The 25,528-nt window shown below is 46.8% G+C and overlaps 1 protein-coding gene across 7 annotated transcripts in view; it reads right to left on the bottom strand.

Annotated features, from left to right (window-relative positions):
* Positions 1–25,528, bottom strand: part of MYO10 (myosin X) — a 259,943-nt gene that overhangs the window by 118,921 nt on the left and 115,494 nt on the right. For all 7 annotated transcript variants that reach the window (XM_042233921.1, XM_042233923.1, XM_027980154.2 and 4 more), the window contains one exon: positions 7,973–8,160. In XM_042233921.1, the coding sequence (XP_042089855.1) occupies positions 7,973–8,160 (188 nt within the window). The remainder of the gene's footprint in view (positions 1–7,972; positions 8,161–25,528) is intronic.

Genomic DNA, 25,528 nt, shown 5'->3' with positions numbered 1-25,528 from the left:
CTTGGCAACTCACTCCAGTATTCTTGCCTGGAGAATCCTGCGGACAGAGGAGCCTGGAGGGTTACAGTCCACAGGGTTGCAAAGTTGGACACAACTGAAGTGCCTTAGCGTGCGTGCACACATTATATAGCTCACTGCATTAGTTGCATACCTAGGCTAACTCTGTTGGACTTAAACTAGACTTTAGTCCAATTGGACTTAATTGGACTTAACGAACGTGCTCTCAGAACAGAATTCATTCCTACATAAGGGACTTACTGTAACTGATAATCGAGTAACTAAAAGGTTTGAGTTCTGTGAGCTGCTCTAGAAAAACAATTATTTTTGCTCTAGCAAATTAATCAAACCCAAGGAGGGGGTCATCGGAAGCTCCCACCTAGAGCTGCTGGGTCAGAAGCACAGGTGACCACATGACCAGCATCTGACATGGAGGGGGAGGCAGTCTCGGAGGACCAAGCTGTTAACTTGTGGGATCTGATGCTGTTTGGCGGTGGACAGCGACAGAAATGAGTTACTTACTTGGGGAACCTGATAACACATGCTATGCGATAGAGAGCATCTATATTATGGCATTCTAAGGATATAATAACTAAGTATATCCTGCTTTGCTTACTGCACCACAGAACTATGAAGCCAAAATAAATGTTAAGACTCCTGAACTATAATACCTATAAAATCTAGATTAACAAGACTACCTTAACCCCCTGGTTAATGTTGCTTTGTTAAAACTGAAGCGCTCTTTGAACCGTGACTGCCCACTGCTTCCCCGTGAGCCTGGCGGCCTCTTTGACCACAGGTGCTGCGATGAGTCATGTATTCCACCTTAGCTCCTCTATTCCAGCCTCGATAAAACAGTCACTCGCACAGCAATCACGCTGTTAATTCCCCTTAACTGACAGCGAACACATCACTGGCATATCCAGTCCTGCATTTGTCTCATTAGCCCAAGACGATTACAGTCTTAACCCTGGGCGCCAACGTGACGACAAACACAAACATGGGCTTCAGAGAAAACATGCATGGCCAGATAAGCCAAAAGGAGTTGATGCTGTTAAAAAAAAAAAAAAAACTTTATAAATAGTGAAAAGTTAAAAAAGGGAAAGAAAAATAACTATGGCACTGATATGGGGCCTGGGGGACCATATTAGAAGTTCTGAGAACTTTCTGTAGGCAGAATGGAAAGTTTCAAGAATACTTTTCAAGCAGAAGGATGTCGTGATCAGGTTCAAGGTTCTAACGAATCACTCGGTGTGGAGAATGGATTGAGGATGGATGGAGAGATATGAGAAAGGAAGTTGGGGAACGAGGGCAGAGGATAAGGAGGGGGGAGCAGAGGGGAAAGCCAGAGGTCCCCAGAGGAGGGAGGGGATGGCTGGGGTCCTGGTCTGGGTGGTCGGTGACAGGAAGGTGGGGGAATGTAGGAGAGTCCAGATACTTTCCCAGCCAGTGTGATGACCTGGACGCTGGTAGCACAGCTGGGCATCTTTGTCAATAATCACTGAACTGTATATATGAGATTGGTACAGCTGACCGAAGGTAATCTGACCTTCATGTTGGGGGCGGGGTGCCTCACAGATCCAAGATTAATGTCCTGATCTCCGGCTTGAGACCTTGCTAAGAACAAGAAGCATGACAGGAGGAACACCGATTTTCTGGGAGGAAATCGGGATGAACTGAGGAGGGGTCACCCTTGAGAATCACAGAATAGACCTCCGTGATGATGCCCTGGGGGCGGTGGACACATGGGTGGGACACAGCGGAGAAGCTGGCAGGGCAGCCCTGAAATCTGGGGAGGCAGGGAGACCCACAGAAGGAAAGGCAGGCTGGTAGAACCTGAGGAAGATGAGCCAAGAAAACAAGGAAGAGTCCAGAACGGTGGAGGAGCTTGGAGGAGGGCGGGGCAGTGTGCGGAAGGGGCTGTGGAGTCAAAGACGATCTTGTTTTATCTTTTCTCATTTCAAAAATAAAGAAAACAAGTAACTGTGTTAGTCGCTCAGTCATGTCTGACTCTTTGTGAACCCATGGACTGTAGCCCGCCAGGCCCCTCTCTCCATGGGATTCCCCAGGCAAGAATACTGGAGTGGGCTGCCATTCCCTTCTCTCCAGCGGATCTTCCTGACCCAGGGATAGAGCCCGGGTCTCCTGCATTGCAGGCACATTATTTACTGTCTGAGTCCCCAGGCAAAGAAGTTCAAGAAACCTGTAAAAGATACTAGAAATTGTTGGGTGATAAAGCCAATGGTCCAGTAGAAAAGGAGAGATCCAAGAACCAGAGGCAGGGAGGCTCAAAGGTGGAGAAGTCCCCAGGAAATCAGGGAGGAGGGATCAAAACACACCTGAAGGAAAGTGCCTCTGCTGTGAACAGGGCCCTTTATCCACCCGCAGTCTCCCCTCCAGCGCACGTGTTGGCCAACTGCGGCCCCCAGATCTGCCCTTCTGCTTTTATAAATAAAAGTTTTATTGGAACACAGCCTGGCATTTCACACATGCTGTCTGCAAGCACTTCCACACTCTAAGGGCAGAGCTGAGTCGTTTTAACAGAAATGATCTTGCTCACTGGGCCAAAAATATGTCCTCTTTAGAGAAAATATGACCATCTAGAGGCTGTCTCTAGATGTTATCTCTCAATGTTGAAGCTGAAACTCCAATACTTTGGCCACCTGATGCAAAGAGCTGACCCATCTGAAAAGGCCCTGATGCTGGGAAAGATTGAGGGCAGGAGAAGGGGATGACAGAGGATGAGATGGTTGGATGGCATTGCCAACTCAATGGACATGGGTTTGGGTGGATTCCAGCAGTTGGCAATGGACAGGGAGGCCTGGCGTGCTGCAGTTCATGGGGCAGCAAAGAGTTGGACACGACTGAGCAACTGAACTGAACTGAGAGGCTACCTCTGCGGACACCTGACAACCATTCTCCATCCCGTGAATCAAACTGTCTTGATCCATGTGATTTTCTCGGAACACACACAGATCACTCCACTGCTAACCAAGAAGACTTTGGACACTTCTCCACTGCCTAGAAGATACAGTTGGCAGGTCTTAGCAAGCAGGACAAAGCCCTTAAGGTGTGACCGTGCAGCAGGAGGTAGGACTCTGCTCTGAAACTAACACAAAGAGAAAAAAGTTCATGGTCTCCTTGGCAAGCCACTCCACAGCTCCCAGCCTCAGCTTCCCCACAACGTCTTGTCTTTCTCAACAAACAGCCGTGCACCATCTTTGCCTTTCCAACCAAGCCTGGTTCCTACATGTCCTTAGCAAATCCCACACTTTACAGGCACGCTTTCCACTTGCTAATGATCCTCGTTCCTCCAAGGCTTCCCTGGTGGCTCAGCTGGTAAAGAATCTGCCTGCAATGTGGGAGACCTGGGTTTGATCCCTGGTTTGGGAAGATCTCCTGGAGAAGGGAAAGGCTACCCACTCCAGTATTCTGGCCTGGGGAATTCCATGGACTGTACAGTCCAAGCGGTTGCAGAGAGTCAGACACAACTGAGCAATCTGCACTTGTTCTTCCAATTCTTTCAAACGCTTCTGGGCCCTTCCCCCACTCTGCGCCCGCTGTGTTCCCACAGACTCTTTGGCGCATAGCCACACGGCCCTTCCTCTGTGATATATTTTCTCAGGTCCTTCCTAGCATCTACTGTCATCTTCTCTGAGCAGCCATGTACACATTTCTCAGACAGCACTGGCAGACTGTACTGAAATTACATGTTTACATCAGTTTCTTCCCATCAGAGCAGAAGTTCATACAGGACAGTGGTTGGGTATTTTTTTTTTTTTTTTTTAATCCTAAAAGCCTAACAAGATAACCTTCCATATGATATGAGCTCGAGGCATGCCCCATGCCTTATTCCGGGTAGTGACTTTTTAATCCAGGAATGCAAGCTTTGTTCACTATTCCAATTCAATGATTTCTAAATATACCACTAGAATTAAAAAAAAAAAAGCCTGAGAACCCAAGTATTATTCCAGAATATAAAAGACATGATGTTGTGTAGTCCCTTAGTTGTGTCTAGCTCTTTCGCAACCCCAAGGTCTGTAGCAGGCCAGGCTCTTCTGTCTATGGGATTTTCCAGGCGAGAACACTGGAGTGGGCTGCCATTTCCTTCTCCGGGGGGTTATTTCTGACTCAGGGATCGAACACACAGCTCCTGCATTATAGATTTCTTCTTCTGTTAAGAAGAAATCACTACTGTTTGGGAAAAACGAAACTTCGCAAAGCAAGCAGAGGTCCTAAACCAACAGCTGCTCCGCCCATCCATCCTTTGATTGACGGATGTTGGATGCTGACCCCTCTATCAGGCACTGTCCTGGGCCCTGAGTTGCACAGATGAATTAACCACAGGACTTGACATTGAAAGGTCACATGTCCAGAAAAGATCATAGGAGACTAAACAGACTAAACTCTGCTTGCCCCAAACTGAAGTTAACCTGAAATGTACTAGACCAACCAAGATCAAATGCCCACCCTGTTAGATTAAAAGGCTCATGGGGGTTTTAAACACATATTTTAGAAATTATAATAGTGTAAGCATTGGCTTAAATGTACATAATCAAGTAAAATAAAACTAGAGCTTAAGGGAGGTTCAGTTCAATTTAGTCACTCAGTCGTGTCTGACTCTTTGCAACCCCATGAACTGTAGCACGCCAGGCCTCCCTGTCCATCACCAACTTCCGGAGTCCACCCAAACACATGTCCATTGAGTCAGTGATGCCATCCAACCATCTTATCCTCCGTCGTCCCCTTCTCCTCCTACCCTCAATCTTTCCCAGCATCGAGGTCTTTTCCAATGAGTCAGCTCTTTGCATTAAGGGAGGTAAACTCTTTAAAGTGAGACAAATAATAAAGACTTGGACTAGAATCCCGGAGACTGGGAGTAACAGAGGCCCATAAAGTGAGAGAAAAAAATGGTCTATGAGGTCCCTGCCGAAATCCAAATAGGCTTATTTTCTTAGTTTCATAGGTAATTAGCCTGAAAGTTTTCAAAGTAGTAACATGTTGTAGCCACCAGGGGGCAGATCATGCCCGAGGAAATCTAAAAGGGCTACTGTGCCCTACAGTTTTTATTTTTACACTCAATTTTCTCTTAATTCCCACAACCCCAAGTCCCACTTAAAAGAAAAAAAAAATCCTGCTGGAGTGGTCTATTAAAAATCAAAACACATTTTAATAAGAAATCTATTCTTAAAAATGCCGCTTCCTGATTTAATTTAAATACTCTTCACATCAGAATTACACAATGAGAGCTTTCTTTTTGGGGTCCCCTCTCCCTCCCGGCTACCCCCGATTTTATTTTTAAATACCACAGTCTTTGGCAGGAACATGCTAACCCCTTTCCGTTTTTACTACACACACATATATATGCACAATGATCTCATTTGATTTTTCACTTTCTTCCCTAACTGCTGTCTAGCAAGTGATATATGAGTCATGCCCTCACTTTTTCCACTGAAAGTAATAAACACAGCCAATTATCGATGGCAAATATTTAGGTACCTAAGTGCGGAAACCAGCTTGATGTTCTTAAACTCTCTGTTAATCTTATCAAATTACATTCTGTAATCTTATTTTATTCTGTATGCTGAAACAGTGATCTTAAATTCTAACTGCTAAACTTCACTTTCAACTTTCATGAAACTATATCAAAGAGCCCACAATCAGAAGGCAAGTCAATTCATTGGGAAGGTGACTCTCAAATGCTGTGTTTATACCAAGTGTTAGCTTTATTTTTTATTAACTGCAAGTTACAAGGATTCATATTTACTTAACTGGATTAACAGACAGTCCCTCTATCCAAGTTGTTTCCACAACCTGGTGAGTGAGCATAGCTAAGGTAAGAACAGAGAATATATCTGCCCAGGTCTTTCCCTTTCCTTAAAGGAAGTAACTGATGGAAGAAGCAGGGAAAGAAAAGATGAAGGAGAAATGCATTGTTCTATCCTCCACACTTACATAATTCTGATTTATTGCAAATGAAGGATCCACGAACAAGAGTAATGGGTAAACACTGCCAAGAAGAAACACACAGTCCTCCGGGTAAACACTGCCAAGAAGAAACACACAGTCCTGTACGCGGCACTTGCGGAGCATCCGCGTCAAAGGGCTGCTGGAAGGCTTCAATGAGCTGATGCAGGGAAAGTTCTTGGCACAGTGTTGAAACCCTTTGGAAATGCTGGTCATTATCTATCACCCATCATCCATCAGATACCATGTGGGACAATGTGCCTGTGCGTGCTCAGCTGTGTCAGGCTCCTTGCGACCCCATGGACTGTGGCCCATCAGGCTCCTCTGTCCATGGAATTGTCCAAGCAAGAATACTGGAGTGGGGTGCCATCTCCTCCTCCAGGGGATCCTCCCGACCCACGTCTCCTGCCTCTCCTGCACTGGCAGGCGGATTCTTTGCCACTAAGCCACCTGGGAAGCTGGGACGTTGGGGGACAGTGTGAGGACCTCCCAAATGGCCTCCTTTCTCTTTCCTGGAGTTTCGAGGAGGACTCTCCTCTGGTACATCTGCTCCTGACTCCCTCCCCAAAAGAGCAGCGGTAGTTTCCTAGACAGGTGAACTGGGTGGGCAGAAGGGCTGGTCAGCTCCTCACCATCTGGGGACTGGTTTCGACAGTGATCACGGCCACCAGTGACCTGCCTGAACCCTGACCAGGGGGTCTGTCTGTCTGCAATTTGGGGCTGGGAGTCTAAAGCTGACACATGGCTCTCCACCTGTCTCCCGAGCCTCACTTCCACTGGATCAGAAATCAGGGAGTGGGGTCCTGATATGATGTCCTCTCTAATTCCAAACACCTTTTCTTCTCCCCTTGAAATAATAACAATCATTTTGCCACAAGCTTGGAAAGAAGATCTTGACCTCTGTTTCTGATGGCTTTCCAGTCCCATCAGCAGTTTTAGTAATCCAGTCGGGTCTTAGCAACAGCCGAGCTCCATGAACGAGTGCCTGGACGAAGTGCTTGGATATTCCAGGGCGCTCAACATGTCTGCTCTTGATCTCATCCAGGAGTGTTCTGATCACCACTAAGACACGTGTGTGCGTGCGTGTGTGAGTGTGTGTGTGTGTGTGTGTGTGTGTGTGTGTGTGTGTGTGTGTAGTGTTCAGTCACTCAGTCGTGTCTCACTCTTTGCAGTACCATGGAATGTAGCCTGCCAGGCTCCTCTGTCCATGGGATTCTCCAGGCAAGAATACTGGAGCAGGCAGCCATTTCCTTCTCTAGAACATGATCCCAATATAAATAATATAAGCCAACAGGATGTCACTAGAAATTAGGTGATAAGGGCAATTTGAATTATTATTCAATAAAAATTACGTATCTAATTACGTATGATTTTTGTAGGTAGTTCCTAGTAATAAGTATTTTGAGAGTGAGGCATCTGGTAGTTTACTTTAATAAATGAGTAAAACTTGGCTAAAATAGATGGCAAGACCCTTTTTCCTCACCTCTCCCCAAAATTAATGGAAATCATTATGCCTTTCTATCATTCCCTCAATATATAACAGAGTAAGTCCCTCTTCTGTGGCTAATTCAAAGCTCAACTTTAGGAACATCCAATTATTAAATTCCTTAAAAATTGTTAAATTTGGGAGACTCTAGGGTAATCTGATACTGGCAAAAACCAAAACCTTGCTCAAACAAGCAAGCATTCTAACGAGCACTCTAGAATACAGAAAATATTTTAAATTTGAAAGTACTAGGCAATGCTTCCGTAAGTCAACAGAAGGACGATGCCTGATCATTGGAACAAACCAAAGAATAACTAGGTAAATAAAACAAAGAACCGAAATGGAGAAATCACACTGAGGACAAGAGCCAGCAAACACGGTACATCCTGCTTTTTTATCAAGTCCTCAGTTTCTTTCCAAAGCTGTAGCTGTTGGGCTATTCAAAACGGAAAACTCTGTCTGGGAAATCTGGGGGTTGACATGCTCGGAGGCGGGCTTTGTGTTTGGGCGCTGGCTGGTTACCTGATGAGCACGCACTGGTTGTCATGGCGCTTCCACAGGCAGCGATAGCACTCGTTGGCGATGGCGAAGACGTGGGGGGGCAGCTCGCCCAGGTGGCACCTGCTGTAGCGATCCACGGCATCCCTCGAGTACAGGCCCGAGATGGTCTTGTAGGGGTTCACGGAGGCGATGATGGAGCCGATGTAGGTCTGCGGGGCAGGGGGCGAGGAGACAGGAACTCGGGTTACAGGTGGCACTCGAGGAGGAGAAGGGGGCACCTGGGTACGGGATCTCACTCCCACCCGCCCTGGGGTAGAGACAGAAGCAGCTCAAGGCGGCTCCACACTAAGAGGAGAAGAGATGCCACCTCTCACTGGGGCCACTGTCTGAGCCTAAACAGAATCCACTGAGTGCATGTTACAGGGATCAGGGACTCCTGACCCCCCACTCACACTTTTCCCTGTACTTCTGGGGACAAATCTCGTGCAAAGGAATGAAGCCACCTCAAAGAGGGCTGCAAGTAAACAACAGAAAGACGACGGGGACACATCAAAGCCCAAATCCCTAATTCTCCGGGGACCTCCTGACCCCATCAGGTGGCTGTTAGGAAAGCTGGGATTAAAGCAATAAGAGAAGGTGGGGGGTGGGGGGTGGCGGGGACAGGGAGGGTGACTGTTTAGTGGGCTTCTGTTCAGCATGGTAAGAAAGTTCTGGAGGTAGATAGTGGTTATGGTTGCACAACACAGCAATGGTATTTGGTACACTGTACTGCATGCTTAAAAAGAGTCAAAAAGCTAACTTTTATGCTATAAATCTTTGACTTAAGAGGTAACAAGAACATTGTGAAAACACTCGGTATTCTTCCAGTAATCTCAAACACCTCATGAAATGCCATGTAACTTACCTGAAAAAATAGCTGCCTGGCAATTTTCCCTTTTCTGGAACCAAATCCAGGCCAGAAATTAAGCAAAATCTTCAGAAGAGCAAAACACAGGCTACAGAGTTATCAAAGCATCACGCTTCATGCCTCCTCCATGTGGATACAGACTAACTTGCCCGTCCTTCTTGAAGAAAGACAAATGAAGCTGGGTTGCTGGTTCCCAGGCTCAGACACAAGTGGAGCAGCAGATGAGAAGGGCGGGCGCTAAGGTCCTGCAGCCTCCACCATTCACCTGCCAGCCTCCACGGTGTGTTTGTGGAGCCCTAGGCTTGACAGCCTGCTATGGGCTCTGTCCCCTCCTCCAATTCATGTTCTGAAGCCCTGACCCCCAGCACCCCTGAATGCAACTCTATCTGTAGACAGGACCTTTTAAAGATGACTAAATTAAAATGAGGTGGTTCAGGTGGGCCCGAAACTTGTCCTTGCATGTGCTAAGTCACTTTAGTCATGTCTGATGCTGTGCGACCCTGTGGACTACAGCTCGCCAGGCACCTCTGTCCACGGGATTCTCCAGGCAAGAATAGTGGAGTGGGTTGTCACACCCTCCTCCAGTTATATTCCACACTCAGGGATAGAACCCACATCTCCTTCATCTCCTCCACTGGTTGTTTAGTTGCTCAGTAGTAGCCTACTCTTTGCGACTCCATGGACTGCAGCCCACCGGGCCTCCCTGTCCATCACCAACTCCTGGAACTTCCTCAAACTCATGTCCATAGAGTCGGTGATGCCATCCAACCATCTCATCCTCTGTCATCCCCTTCTTCTCCTGCCCTCAATCTTTCCCAGCATCAGGGTCTTTTCCAGTGAGTCAGTTCTTTGCATCAGGTGGCCAAAGTATTGGAGCTTCAGCTTCAGCATTCCAATGAATATTCAGGACTGATCTCCTTTAGGATTGACTGGTTGGATCTCCTTGCAGTTCCAGGGACTCTCAAGAGTCTTCTCCAACACCACAGTTCAAAAGCATCAATTCTTCGGTGCTCAGCTTTCTTTATCATCCAACTCTCACATCCATACATGGCTACTGGGAAAACCAGAGCTTTGACTCGATGGACCTTTGTTGCAGAGACATTACTTTCCTTTTTAATATGCTGTCTAGGTTGGTCATAGCTTTTCTTCCAAGGAGTAAGCGTCTTTTAATTTCATGGCTGCAGTCCCCATCTGCAGTGATTTTGGAGTTCAAAAAAAATAAAGTCTGCCACTGTTTCCACTGTTTCCCCATCTATTTGCCATGAAGTGATAGATGCAGAAACAATGGAAACAGTGAGAGACTTTATTTTTGGGGCTCCAAAATCACTGCAGTCACCATCTGCAGCCTGCATTGGTAGTCAGGTTCTTTACCACTAGGGCCACCTGGGAAGCCCAAACTTGTCCTTGTAAGAAGAGAGAACCTGGATACACAAAGAAACACAGCGGATGTGTGTGTACAGATAGACCACGTGAGGACCCAGCAAGAAGGCGGCCATTTGCAAGCCAAGGCCAGAGCCCGCGGGAGAAGAAACCAACCCTGCTGATACCCTGACCTCAAACGCTGAGCTTCCAAAACTGTGAGAAAATAACTGTCCTGTTGTTTCAGCCAGCCAGTCCGTGGCCTTTTGTTATGGCAGTCAGAACAGACTAATTCAGAGGGCCTGAGACTGAAAGTACTCAGAGTACTCCTAGGAGATTCACGGCATTATTGCGCCTATTTTTCAGACGAGCAAATTAAGGTAGAGTGATAAAATTTTGCATTTGGTCACATAGTCAGTAAGGGGCAGAGGTGAGATGCGAAGGCAGGCCGCCTAAATCCAGAGCCTTCTCTTCACATTTGCTAGCAGGGGGTGCTAACACAGCAGAGTTCAAGAAAACCAAGAAACACTGGACAGAAAGCTCAAACATCCTGAGTGCATCTGTATCATATGATAGCCATTTGTAATCATCTATATTTACAGTGACTTCCAGGAACATCAAGCAAAATATCCTGTGTCCCGTGTAACTGCTTTCAAATGCAAGATGGTTCAGAGCATGCTTTGGAAACATTTTAAACCAAAACGAGGTTGAAAAGGTCAAAGAGTTATTAGTGTATGACCCAACAGTTCTGCTCCTAGGTATGTACCCCCACAGAATTAAAAACAGGTACTCCCAACAAAAATACAGCAGCATCATACACAAGAGCCTAAAGGAAGAAACAACCCAATGTCCACCATCAGACAGATGGGTAACAAGATGCAGTGCGACCACACTGCAGAATGGCCGTGCTAAGGAAGGAAGTACTGATACGGGCTGCCATGGAGATGAACCTTGAAAGCATGACGCTAGGTGACAGAAGTCAGACCAACACTGGAGGTAGTTACCATGGGCAGAGGGGAGGGTGGGGGCAGGAAGGACCGACAGCTGACTGTCTGCAGGCACGGGGCTTCCAGTGGGGTGATGAGAACATTCTGGTGCTGGCTGTACAACACTGGTTGTACTCAATGCCACTGACTTTACCTTCAAGTGGTTAGTTTTCTGTTACATAAATTTCACTTCCATTAAAAACCAATGAAAAGATGCAGAGCTTTCAGGAGGGAATTTTCAGGTCTTCAGAAACCTGCACTCTCTAGAGGGCCCCCTTTCCCCCATCAGAGCATCAGGGGAAGGATGTGGCCGGAAAGAAGAGTGCATGCAGCCTTTTCCCTGGGGAAGTAAAGTGCCCTACTTCTACAGGCGAGCAGAGAATCACATGGTCCCCTGAGGGATGCCAGATACCTTCCATTGATGGCTAGACCACAGGTGCTGGCAGCTTCTTTTATTATAGTTGCAGAGGTGAGGAAGGCAGGCAGGTTGGTGATGCTTGAGGCTCTGGGAGTCTGGCTCCTTCCTCTTGTAGGTCTAGAATGTCAAGCTTGTTTCTACCCTTTTGGTAGCTGTCTGTATTATTATTATTTTTATTCGGTGAAATACCAAGACTTCATTTTTCTGTGAAACATGTTTCCCCCTCCCCACTTTGGCAGAACTCAAGACAATCAGTGAAGATCCTCTTTATACAGATAGGGAGGCGTGCTGCCCATCCCCTGTCTCAGCTACAAGTAAAAGAGAAAAGCCACACTCAGGGCATCAGTTTGACTATTAAACAAATATTAGAATAGTAACCCATCATTAACGTATCTGAAAAGAGAATAATATGCCCAAATTGTGAAAATTTTGGCACTCCTGTTCATATCCAGGAGATGCAGGTTCGGTCCCTCGTTCAGGAAGATCCCCTGGAGGAGGAAATGGCAACCCACTCCAGTATTCTTGCCTGGGAAATCCCATGGACAGGAAAGCCTGGTGGGGTACAGTCCATGGGGTCACAGAGAGTCAGGTATAACCGAGCATGCACTGCCTGCCTGCCTCCCATTCATAGCACACTAGCAAGGTGGTTATAAAATTCTGAGATGAGTTTTTTAAGTATTGATTTATACATGAAAAACATCATAACCTTTTATTTTTTTTCCTCTAAAACAAAATTTTATTCAGAAAATAAAACTGAGACTATAAATCTATATTTGTTAACAAGGAAGTATTTGTGTGTTTCTTTTTACTTTAATTTTTATTTTTACTTTATTAGCAAAATAAAGTAAAAATAAAAATTAAAACATCATAACCTTTTAATACAAGCTTTCTTTTGAAAGTGATGACTAGTCAAAACCTCATGGGCATGCTCCCCTTTCCTGGTTGGGGAACCAGCCCCCCAGCATCACTTAAGAAAAAGAATCTGTCTTCCAACACAGGGGTCAGGGGTTCAATCCCTGGTCAGGGAACTAAGATTCCGCCTGCTGCAGAGCAACTGAGTCCAGGTGCCACAACGAGAGAGTCCATGTACCACATCGAAAGATCCTGTGTGCCACAACTGAGACCCAACACAGCCTAAATAAATAAGTAAAATTAAAAACAAACAAAAGAAGTCACTTACCCTGACACAGATGACGTGGACTCTGTATGGGGGCAGGAGACCCACAGGACATTAAGTTTGTTAGTAAAGGTGAAGATAGAACTTCCAAAACATCTTATGCCTAGTTTTGTGTTTGAGTAATTCATTGCACTAGGCCCAGTGAAGTAGTTTTAAGGTCTTTCAGAAAGACAACGAGGTCCATAGTGTAGCAGTTACAGAAGACACACCCGTGCCTCCTCCCAATCCCCAGAGATTCTAGGTGCAGGAAGCGGGGCTCTCTGAACAGCAGGTGGTCAGCACTAAGGCAGCCCCTAGGAGGGAAGGATCATGCCAGTGGTGGTTATGCCCATGACCCACTAACATTCCCATACCTTCCCCAGTTGAGCCTGGTCCCCAACACACAGTTAGAGCTGGTCTGTGAGCTCACGCCCAGCTAGTGTCTCTGGCTCAAAAATCATTCCAACCCATCTGAAGACTGTCCCACTCTTGAATACTTTGTCTTATAGATTTTGTGGCTGCCCATAAATTCAACCAATGGACTCCCCTATGCCAACAGGGGGCAAGAGAAAACCAGTCTGAATTTGAGCCCAAATTCAATCATCTGAATCTCTCCCCACCTCCAGGAAAAAAGAAGAGGAAAGCATATGTAAAATGTGTGTTTGGCTGGTATGGAGAAAGAACCCAGTTTTTCACTGCTATTTTTCAAGATTGTGCGAAACCGTGCCTCATGGAGAGTTCAAAATGCCTCTTCCTGTAAGCACCTCCACTTAGTTCCAGAGGTAGGTTAGGCTTTTTTAACATGAAAGCACACGTTTTACAGTTTCACCTCCTCACTAATGACGTGAGTCATTCATTTCTCGACAGGCCTGACACCAGATTTCAAATCACAATTAGCTCTACGTGTTTGCAAAACAACTTGACTGATGTTTCAGAACCGCGGGGCACAGAGGACAACTGACCTACGCAGACACGCTGCGACATAACCTTGACCTACGGGCAGCCCAGAGGCCACGGTTCAGAGGAACAGAGCTGCCCCTGCTGACAGAGGAAGGAAGAGAGCCAGCGAGCAAGGGCAGGACCCTGGATCCTAATCGGGGGGGTGCTTTCCCACAGGTCTGCGGTGACGCCCCCATTCCCCACTCACCCACAAGCATATAGGACGGGAATCGTCCCACTTTCCAGCTTCACAGTCCCTGGCCACTGTCTCCACGTGCTGGCCACACCCAAGCACGTGGAGTTGTTTAACTCTACAATCAACCCCCTCTTTCTCCATCCACACCACCCTGACCACACTTGCTCAATTACCCCCGAATCTCCTTCCTCATTCATTTCCCACTCAAGTCCTGTGTGTTCAATCCTAGCTGTACCCTTGACAAATGAACACCTGAAGACAGACACTCCTCTGCATAAAACTCCTTTACAGCTCCCACAATCTTCAGGGTCAACCCACAGAATATTCGAGAAAAGAGTCTGAGCACCTCCAGAAAGGTGACTGAACACCCACATCCTAACACATTTTTCTCCTAACAGTTACAGAAGCGGGGGCAGCTTCAGTTACTTTCTCATCTTCATCGTTTGTGTCCATAGTCAAAGTCACTCAGTCGTGTCCGACTCTTGCGACCCCATGGACTGCAGCCCACAAGGTTCCTCTGTCCATAGGACTCTCCAGGCAAGAATACTGGAGTGGGCTGCCATTTCCTTCTCCAATGTTTGGGTCCATACTGGTGCCAAATGATATTTTTGGACCCCCCCTTCCAAAGGAAGGTGTAAATCAACATGGCAACCAAAGTCATAGTTCCTAACGGTTTCTTCATATTAGATGAGGTGGCTGAGGTCCATCAGCAAAAATATTTACAGCCTGAGGCACCTTTATCTTTTCTCCCACTACCTTGAACACACCACCCTGCATGGATTATTTTGTCACTAAAACAAAGGCTGCATGGATAAGAGATTTGCTGAATAACAAGGAAAGTTCGACATGGAAGTGAACATGGAGACTGAGGAGTGGAGCGGGGAGGAGATCAGCCTAGTTGTAAGTTAAGTATCAAGGGATGCAACAGATGCAATGCGGTCAGAAGTCACAAGAGCGGTGAGAAAACATGCGTTCCCTGAGTGTGCCACGGACCACTCCCTTGCCGTTCAGCCGTGTCTGACTCTTTGTGGCCCCGTCGACTGCAGCCCGCCAGGCTCCTCTGTCCATGGGATTTCCCAGGCAAGAATACTGGAGTGGGCTGTCAATTCCTTCTCCAGGGGATCTTCCTGCTCTAGCGATTGGAAGGGCAACTCCTGCACTGACGGTTGGATCCTTTACCACTGAGCCACCCGGGAAGCCCAATAATACCATAGCTGTGCTTATTCGTATTTCAGTTATAGTCATTACATGCTACAGTCTGAATTTGAATGCTGGTTCAAGTTACTTAAATTCTTGGTGCTCCAGTTTCCTCAATGGTAAAGCAAGGATAACAACATTAGTAGCTGGTAGAATTAAATGGATTGACCTATGAATTTAAAAACCTTGGACTGCAAGGAGATCCAACCAGTCCATTCTGAAGGAGATCAGCCCTGGGATTTCTTTGGAAGGAATGATGCTAAAGCTGAAACTCCAGTACTTTGGCCACCTCACGCGAAGAGTTGACTCATTGGAAAAGACTCTGATGCTGGGAAGGATTGGGGGCAGGAGAAGAAGGGGACGAGAGAGGATGAGATGGCTGGATGGCATCACTGACTCGATGGCTGTGAGTCTAAGTGAACTCCGGGAGTTGGTGATGGACAGGGAGGCCTGGAGTGCTGCGATTCATGGGGTCACAAAGAGTCAGACACGACTGAGCAACTGAACTGAGCTGAACTGAACTATAGTGAAAGTTAAATGCCTCAGTGAAGAGCCTGTGTTTCCATGCTCACTCTATAAAAAGGCAATTGCTGTCAAAAATGGTCATGAAGGCTGTGTACTTTGGGACTCAGGGTACATGCAGCTCTCAGACACCAGGTGGGGCCATGTGCTGCTTTCCTCATACCGGATTCCGAATTTCATGAGAATAAATCGCCTGGTCATTTTAACGGCTTTTCCGAAATAGAAAGTATATTCTATTTTGAAGCACATAAAAATTTTTTTCTAGTCAGAAGAGTTCCACACAACTCACCGAAAAAATACATTTCCTTGCTCATTTTAATAATCGGGAACAGCTGCAGTGCCTATTGCTATAAAACGTTGCGAGAGACTCCCTTCATTGCTTTAAAACATTGCCTACCAATTCAAGGCTTCAGAAGGCTTAAGTACAGCAGAGCAGAGACATCATGACGAAGGCCCATGTAGTCAAAGCTATGGCTTCTCCAGTTGTCGTGTGCAGATGTGAGAGCTGGACCATAAGGAAGGCTGAGCACTGAAGAAATGATGCTTTCAAACTGTGGTGCTGGAGAAAACTCTTGAGAGTCCCTTGGACAGCAAGAAGATCAAACCAATCAATCCTAAAGGAAAGCAATCCTGAATATTCATTAGAAGGACTGATGCTGAAGGTGAAGGTCCAATCCCTTGGCCACCTGATGCAAAGAGCCGACTCAATGGAAAAAACCCTGATGCTGGGGATGATTAGGGCCAAAAGCAGAAGGGAGTAGCAGAGGATGAGATGGTTGGATGGCATCATCCACTCAGTGGACATGAGTTTGAGCAAACTCTAGGAGACAGTGAAAACAGGGGAAGCTTGTGCTGCAGTCCATGGGGTCACAAAGAGTCAGACACAACTTAGCAACGGAACAACAACAACAAAGGCTATCATACCTAGTATCTTACCCCCCGCTTTAAAAAAAAAAAAGAGTATAAAAGATCACTAAAAGTGACCCAGTAGCCTCAGACACATTCTGCTGGTAGATATGAAGCATCCATGTTACTGTTAGAAAGTCAGTTTTACAACACAAGAAGTGATGGAGACAGCAAGGTGTGGTCAGGTTAGAAGACCCCAAGTCCTCATCCTGGATCTACCTTGCCTGGTTCACAGCTTAACCCCTCCAGGCCCCAGATTCCGATAACAACAACACACCCTCTGTTACTCCACCCAATTATCATGTGAAAGTGTTACATAAACCACAGGTAAATATTATTGTTTTTATCCATGAAAATAAAGCTACAATGGTCCTGAAAAGCTGGATGTAGATCAAGTAACCTCAAATGCACAAGGGAAACTGGTTCAAGTCACTGCCCTGTCTCCCCTACAGGGAAGGTACTTGTCAAGAAGTGGGGACCACCATCCAGATTTATTTTCCACCCACCCTTCTCCGGGGCTTCCCTGGTACCTCAGCCGGTAAAGATTCTGCCAGCAATGCAGGAGACCCCGGTTTGATTTCTGGGAAGATCCCCTTAGAGAAGGGTACGGCAACCCACTCCAGAACCCTCGCCTGGAGAATCCCCATGGACAGAGGAGCCTGGCGGGCTACAGTCCATGGGGTCGACTCACTTCTCCAAATCGCTTTCTGCAGTGCAGCTCTGGTTTTAAGCTGTGGATCTGTGCACTCAAGAGTCTGCTGGGCATCTGCACTTGGCTGCCCTCAACTTGGCTTCCTGCAAAACATCTGCTTCTCTACGTACAGCCACATCTTCACAAATGGCACCACGGTCTACCCAAGTGGATAAACCAGAAATCCAGGAGTCATCCTATAGCAATACAGCGTGCTGCCCCCAAACCCAACGAAACACCAAGATTCTACCTCTTAGTAAACATCATGCTCTAGCTTCCAAGGACTTTTTTTGAACCCCAACATTTCCCACCTGGTTTGCTGGTCACCTCTCAAAAGCCTCTTGATGAAAGTGAAAGTGGAGAGTGAAAAAGTTGACTTAAACTTTCAGAAAACGAAGATCATGGCATCCAGTCCCATCACTTCATGGGAAATAGATGGGGAAACAGTGGAAACAGTGTCAGACTTTATCTTTTAGGGCTCCAAAATCACTGCAGATGGTGATTGCAGCCATGAAATTAAAAGGCACTTACTCCTTGGAAGAAAAGTTATGACCAACCTAGATAGCATATTCAAAAGCAGACGTTACTTTGCCGACTAAGGTCCATCTAGTCAAGGCTATGGTTTTTCCAGTAGTCGTGTATGGATGTGAGAGTTGGACTGTGAAGAAGGCTGAGTGCCAAAGAATTGATGCTTTTGAACTGTGGTGTTGAAGACTCTTGAGAGTCCCTTGGACTGCAAGGAGATCCAACCAGACCATTCTGAAGATCAGCCCTGGGATTTCTTTGGAGTAAATGATGCTAAAGCTGAAACTCCAGTACTTTGGCCACCTCATGTGAAGAGTTGCCTCATTGGAAAAGACTCTGATGCTGGGATGGATTGGGGGCAGGAGGAGAAGGGGACGACAGAGGATGAGATGGCTGGATGGCATCACTGACTCAATGGACGTGAGTCTGAGTGAACTCTGGGAGTTGGTGATGGACAGGGAGGCCTGGAGTGCTGCGATTCATGGGGTCGCAAAGAGTCGGACATGACTGAGCGACTGAATGGAACTGAACTCTCCTCCTAGACTGGATACACCTGCTGGACTCACCCATCACCCACAGTCAGAGTGAGCGTTCCCGGAACTTACCTTTGACGTTGTCCCCTGCCAGCCTTCACGAATGAGTTCAAGGTCACTAACTCACACACAGCGCCCTTCCTCGCCTGCTCCTGACCACCTCGCCAGTCAGCTGCACAAACCTTCACTGCAGGTTCTTGCCTGTCCTGCAGGTCGACAAATCACGCTATTCCAAGTCTTTGTTGATCTTCTGCCAGGAAGAGCCACCCTCCCTCTTGGCTGAAATCCCCTAGGAATGTTTCAAAACTCAGCACCAAGCCCCAGTTGGGATCCTTTTCTGACCCCCTCGTCTCTTCTTGTGATGCCCATTCTTTGTGTCCCCAGCACTTTTATCACAGTCATTGTCGCCCCGAGCTGTTGTCAAAGGTATGATGTGTCTGCTTTCATCAACAAGCTAGGAGGTCCTGGAGGGGCGCTGTATTTTGTTTATTCATTATTTCATGAAAAAGTTACCATGATGAAGAGGAATTTTGCATCCTTGGAGCCACAAGCACAGCCTGGCACACAAGCAGGGCTGAGTCAATATAGAGACATTGGAGGCACCTGGATTTATTACCAATGCACCAATAAGTTCCCTTTTTAACTGAGTTCTCATGCTCCACACCCACCTTCTTCCCTAACAAAACTGCCTGCCATCCTCATCCGATTAAACAATTCAACTTCATTGAAAACTGGATCACAACCAGTAACTCAAGATATATGACCAAAGTCAAACTTACATTTAGACTCTTACATTTAGCAGTGACATTTCCACTTAATTTGAGTGTGTTTCTGACTCATATTCCTCCCTTGTTGAAAGGAATCTGACCCAAAAGAGGCCGGAAAGGGGAGAAAAATGAACCAAAACAAAGCTTCTAATTGCCACCACCATGTGCCGACGTAGAAATGGCAACTCAAGAGGATAAATGTTTGGTCAAGTTTAAAAATACACAGAGTCAGACAGATGGTTACAATCATCTTCTGGCAACACCAGTCTTGATTTCATGTGAAGAACAAAACCCTGACAAACCACACTGTATTCAGCTGTTCCCGGTATGAGACAAATGCCAAGCCTGCTGGCCATCCAGTCTTCAGGCCATCCCTGAGAGGCGCGCTGTTCCTTGACACTGGCTTTGGAAAGGGATGGGAAATAACCCCCAAAGTCTCCTCTGGGAAGACTGAATGAATCCAGGAAATGAATGGCAGGTTGAGATCCGCACACTGAACCCTGCAGCGTGGCTGGCCTGATGGGAACACGGTGGGCAGCCCAGGTGAGCTCACTTGTAATTCACATGGCTTCAACAGGCAGCTGCCTGCCAGCACCTTTTACGGGTTTGGAAGTTAATTCGGGAACAACAAACTCATTTACACATTCGGTCTGCACGGCCACCTTCCCAGAGGAGGGTTTTATTTTTGAAACACCTAAAAATACACGAGCTGTGAAGCATGTTCTGTGCTTTCCCAACCGTTTATCTTTAGACACAGCTCCACATCTTAAAACGGACTCATCTGACTCTCAGCTCTGCCGTTTGTTCAGCAAGACCAACAAACGAACCCACGAGGTGGGTGGAACAGAGCGGGGCTCCCTCTGGAGCCATCCTCAAGCCCATAATTGCAGCCGAGCTGTGATGCGGTTTCCAGCCCGCTCCTTAGACAGGAGGCTCCCACAGGCAACTGACCGAGAGCACAACAAACCCTGCGATAGAGACAACGGGTTTCTCTTCTGTTGGACAGAAAACAAAACTGCCACACCACAGAGCTGGCCGGGCCATCCCTTCACTCTGGACACAGAGCTGACGGTCAGTGCAACAGAGACCTCATCTGTTTTTGTCCAGTGGGTGCTTAGATGCTGGATACAGAATGTGAAATGATCCAGGTTCCACAGAATACGATGCAACAGGCATCCAAAACCCAGCTCGTCTCTCCCACTCTCCTCTCCTGGAGGAACTGTCAGAGCTGTTCTTGGGGACATCAGGGCATCATTACAGCCAGCCCTGCCTGCCTCTCCCCTTCCCCCTTGGGTATCACATGCAATTTTCTCTTGCTCACTCCCATCTCTGCTGCACTTGTTCAGTCGCTCAGTCGTGTCCAACTCTGTGACCCCCATAGACTGCAGCACAACAAGCTTCCCCATCCTTCACTATCTCCTGTGGCTTTCTCAAAATCATGTCCATTGACTCGGTGATGCCATCCAACCATCTCATTCTCTGCCGTCCTCTTCTCCTCCCACCTTCAATCTTTCCCAGCATCAGGGTCTTTTCCAGTGAGTCAGCTCTTTATATCAGGTTGTGGTCCAAAACCCTCATATCTACCCCCTTGGAGATACTGTAACACTCTCCCACCCAACCTACCCTCTGTAGACTGTATCACATCACTTCCGTATCAACCCTTCTAAACTTTTTTCAGGGAAACTGCCTCTTCAAACGGAGAAGGCAATGGCACCCCACTCTAGTACTCCTGCCTGGAAAATCCCATGGACAGAGGAGCCTGGTAGGCTGCAGTCCATGGGGTCGCGAAGAGTCGGACACAACTGAGCGACTTCACTTTCACTTTTCACTTTCATGCATTGGAGAAGCAAATGGCAACCCACTCCGTGTTCTCGCCTGGAGAATCCCAGGGACGGGGGAGCCTGGTGGGCTGCTGTCTATGGGGTCGCACAGAGTCAGACACAACTGAAGTGACTTAGCAGCAGCAGCCTCTTCAAAAGCCTTTAGCAAGGACAATATAGTCTCTTTACCACCAAGCCCAAACACTGCTGCCTAGCTTTAAGTAAGGCAGGGTATCTCAGCATGACTGACATCTTAAGCCAGATAACTTTGCAGGGGGCTGTCCTCTACACCTGAGCATGTTTAGTAGATCCCGGGCCTCTACCAACTATTAACAGATTCCAGCAGCATCCTCTGCCCTCGCTATGGCAACTGGAAATGCCTCCAGGTATTGCCAAAAGTCCCCTAAAACCCATGCATCTGGTCCAGAACCACTGCTTTTAAAGGTGTCCTGACCCCTCCCTACGGATTCCACTATTAGATGTTCCCCAAACATCAGACTCCATAAACAAAGGAACTTTCTCCCAGTTTAGCAAAGCCATCACACCAAATACACTCTCATCTCTCCACCTTCAAAAAAGGCATCTCTCGAGCCTTTTCTTCGAATCAAAACTCTCAGCCCTCCTTTGTAGTATCATTGCTGCCGCCCCTTCTCCAAGAGAAGCCAGCTCTCCTCCTCACCCACCAATTTGTTCCCTACCCCCCCAACCTCTTATCACTCTGTACAACACACGCCCCTCCTCTCCAAGTCTTTAGGGACTTACAGGAGTGGGGACTTGTCCGCATCAGGCCTCATCAGTGGTGGGAAGAGACACTTCTTCCCAGGGTGGGACTCAGGGGACCCTCTCCAAGCTGCCAGGAAACCCAGAGACAAGAGGTTTGGGGTGAAAAGTCTGGGGTAGGGCCACAGATCAAGAGCTGAGTTCTTATCTGGGAAGTCGCCAGAGGATGGGAAAGCTGACTAGGTGGAGCATTAAGTAAGAGAACCTGAAGTTCTAGGAAGGGAATCCTGTATTGGGGCAGGAGGCAAGGGTTTGGGGCAGGAGGCAAGGGTTTGGGGCAGGCAACTGTGGGAAGAACAGAGCTGCTCTAACCCGAGTTGTTATTGTTGTTTTTGTTTACTCACTAAATTGTGTCTCACTCTTCTGTGACCCCAGGGACTGTAGCCCATCAGACTCCTCTGTCCCTGGGATTCTCCAGACAGGAATACTGGAGTTGGGTTGCCATTTCCTCCTCCAGGGGATCTTCCCCACCCAGGGATCAAACCCGAATCTCCTGCATCAGCAGGCAGATTCTTTACCACTGAGCCACCTGGGAAGCCCTCTAACCTGGGGGTCAGAGCCAAACTGGACCAGCGGCAAGGCTGGAGCCACAGAGACCAACAGACTCCAAGGTCTGCAAAGTCTCTGCGGCCAGAAGGAGCAGCCCCAAGTTCCAAGTGGGAACTTTCCAAATAACAACCCATGGTATTAGATGAGTAAGATTGGGAGAGGTACTGATACAAAGGTTAGGAAGGTTCTTAAAGCTTTCACTGGCCATTCTATTGTGAAACAGCCCCATCAGGTACAAGGGTTATGACATGTGGCCTTTTATTTGTTGAGGCTAAAAATTATTTTTTAATATTGATAAGTAAAAGTGAAAAATCAATAGAAATCTGGCAAAAAGATGAATATAAAAATTGTAAAATGAAGTCTAGATCTTCACGGAACAGTCTTAAAGGATCAGAAAACCATTCATGTTAGTGCGTGCTAAGTCAAATTAGTAGTTTCTGACTCTTTGTGATCCTATGGACCATAGTCAGCCAGACTCCTCTGTCCAAGGGATTCTCCAGGCAAAAATACTGGAGTGGGTTGCCATGCCCTCCTCCGGGGATTTTCCTGACCCAGGGATCAAACCCGTGTCTCTTATGTCTCCTGCAATGGCCGGCTACCTGGGAAGAAAACCACACAAAAGCCTGAAAGCTTAGAATGTTCAGATCCCTGAAGAAATAAGGATACTATCAAACGACACCTGACCTTGAAAAGTTTTTAAACTGACACAAAAACTTAAATGGTTAATATAGGGCCCAAGGGGAGGTGAGTAGAGAAAAGTGGACTCAACTTTGATTTGTCTACTGAGTGCTCTACGCCTTCATAGCTCTCTACCCACATCTGAATTGTTATTTAATCACTAAGTCATGTCCAACTCTTCTGTGACCCCATGGACTATCAAGGACCCCATGGACCCCAAGGACCCCAAGCTTGCCAGGCTTCTCTGTCCACAGGATTCTCCAGGTAAGAATACTGCAGTGAGTTGCCATTTCCTTCTCCAGGGGATCTTCTCAATCCAGTTGGATCAAACCCATGTCTCTTGCCTCCACCCACATCTGAATGGAGGATGCTAAAAGCTAGAAGAAATATTTTACTGAAGTCTTATAATGTTCTCAGGCAATGAGAGCATCCCTCAAGGAGAAGAGAAGTTAATGGTCCTTCTTAGCACAAACAACAGACCCCTCTACCTGGAGATGGGTCTGTTTACCAGCAACCTGTGTTGCCCCAAACAGAAAGCCAACAAATGATCCAGAGTGGTGGGGGAGACACACGCAGGTTCCTTCTCAATGACAGGACTCGATGGAGGGCACCTGTGGTGGGCAGAGTAATGCATCACTCCCTGCCCCACCAAGTGGTCCTAGTAGTGTTAATTGCTCAGTCGAGTCTGACTCTTTGTGACCCCATGGACTGTAGCCCACCAGGCTCCTCTGTCCATAGGATTCTCCAGGCAAGAACACTGGAGTGGGTTGCATTTCCTCCTCCAAGGGGTCTTCCCAACCCAGGGATCGAACCAAATCTCTTACATCTCGTGCACTGGCAGGCAGGTTCTTTACCACTAGCGCCACCTGGGAAGCCCTTGGGAAGATCCCCTGGAGAAGGAAAAGGCTACCCACTCCAGTATTCTAACCTGGAGAATTCCATGGACTGTATAGTTCATGGGGTCGAAAAGAGTCAGACACAACCGAGCCCCACCAAGATGTTCACCTAATTCCCAGAATCTGTGACTTAAGCGATGTTGCCACATAAGAGACTCAAGATATGATTAAGGTTGTAAGCTCTGAGACTGGGAATTAACCCAGGTGAGCCCTATCTAATTACATGAATTTTAAAACCTGAGAACCTCCCTTGGCTCTGGTCAGAGATCAGATGAAAGGAGGAAGAGATTTGAAGCATGAAAAGGACTAGGTCCAGGGTTGCTGTCTTTGAATGAGAAGGAAGGAGGCCTCTACCAGGCAGGAATCAGCAGCCAGCCAGCAAGAAAATGAGGACCTCAGTCCTACAATCGCAAGGAACTGACCTCTGCCAACACTGGGAAAGAACAAGAAACAAATTCTTCCCTAGAGGCTCCAGAAAGAAGCCTAGCATGGCCACACCTGAAGTTTAGTCTGGTGAGACCCCTTCAGACGAACCTAACTAAACGGCAAAAAAAAATAAATAAATAAAATAAAATAAATTCATAGCTATGGTAATTTGTTACGCCAGCAAAAGAAAACTAACACAGCACCTCTGTTACAAGTCAAGCCATTTTTCCCTCTTTTAAAACATGGACAAGCATCACTTTAGGGCTGAGATAAAGGTGGAAAGCTGTGCTTATCTGACAGGTACCAGCATCCAGTGAAAACAGCTTCACTAATGGACATCAAGATGGCTGCTTTCTATATAATTACCTAGTACAATTACCTAGGTTCTAAAAGGAAGGCATATAGGGTATAAATAACTGACCTGAGCTGTAAATTGGATGTACAAAAATCCTGTGTTTTTCCCTCCAAGGGGAAAGAAAAGATCTTCATTCCAGGAAAAAAAAAAAATATCAAGATCCTATTCATATGGTTTATTCAGGTTTACAACATCATCATGGTGGAGGGGAGCTTTAAAAGGCCCTGTCCTTTAACCCTCTTCAGTAGTTCTCCCCCTAATTGGCTTTTTCATGACTATTAAATGTATAATAAAAACTTACATCTAAAGGCAGACGGATATGAATTCTGAAATATTCATTTATGAGATGGGTACCAATGAAGAAATTTTAAATCCAGCTTCACTTTTACCATCAACTATGTTGCTTCTAGCATGAATGGTATCTATTTTACAAACATATGGCACAACTGCCAGGTGCCTGACTCTGCCCTTGGCTCAAGAGAGACAAAATCAGTCCTTGACAAACTGAGCAAGGAAACTGCTGTGTAAACAGTTACACAGCAGTGTCAAAGCCTTAATGCTGAAAGCACAGGCATGGCACATGGGTCCCTGGACACCTGTGTAGGTGGGTAGGAAGCTCTTTTGAGATGGGGACAGGAGAAAACCCACATTTGCTCAACAAGTACATGCACAAGCTATGACACGCAGCCACTTTTACAGAAACATGCATGAAGATGACCTTTTCTGCAGAACATTTGGAAAATGCGGTCTCTAAAGACTGAGTGTAAGCAAGGTTAGTCAGAGGACTAGAAGGCAACTCCATTTCTCCATACAAGGCTGTCTGAAGACATTTGCCAAGCATTAGGTCAATCTGGCAAAGATGCCACCTTCCCAGGATTAAATGAAGGCAAATAAACACCTTCTTTTCTTGAAGCTGAGGAAAATTTTGCATTAACAAACATCTAATTCTTCCCTCTTTCCCAATTCTCCTC

Source organism: Ovis aries, chromosome 16 (assembly GCF_016772045.2).
Source record: "Ovis aries strain OAR_USU_Benz2616 breed Rambouillet chromosome 16, ARS-UI_Ramb_v3.0, whole genome shotgun sequence".
Lineage (NCBI taxonomy): Eukaryota > Metazoa > Chordata > Mammalia > Artiodactyla > Bovidae > Ovis > Ovis aries.
Note: the sequence above shows the minus strand (reverse complement) of the source record. Positions and strands in the feature narration are given on the sequence as shown.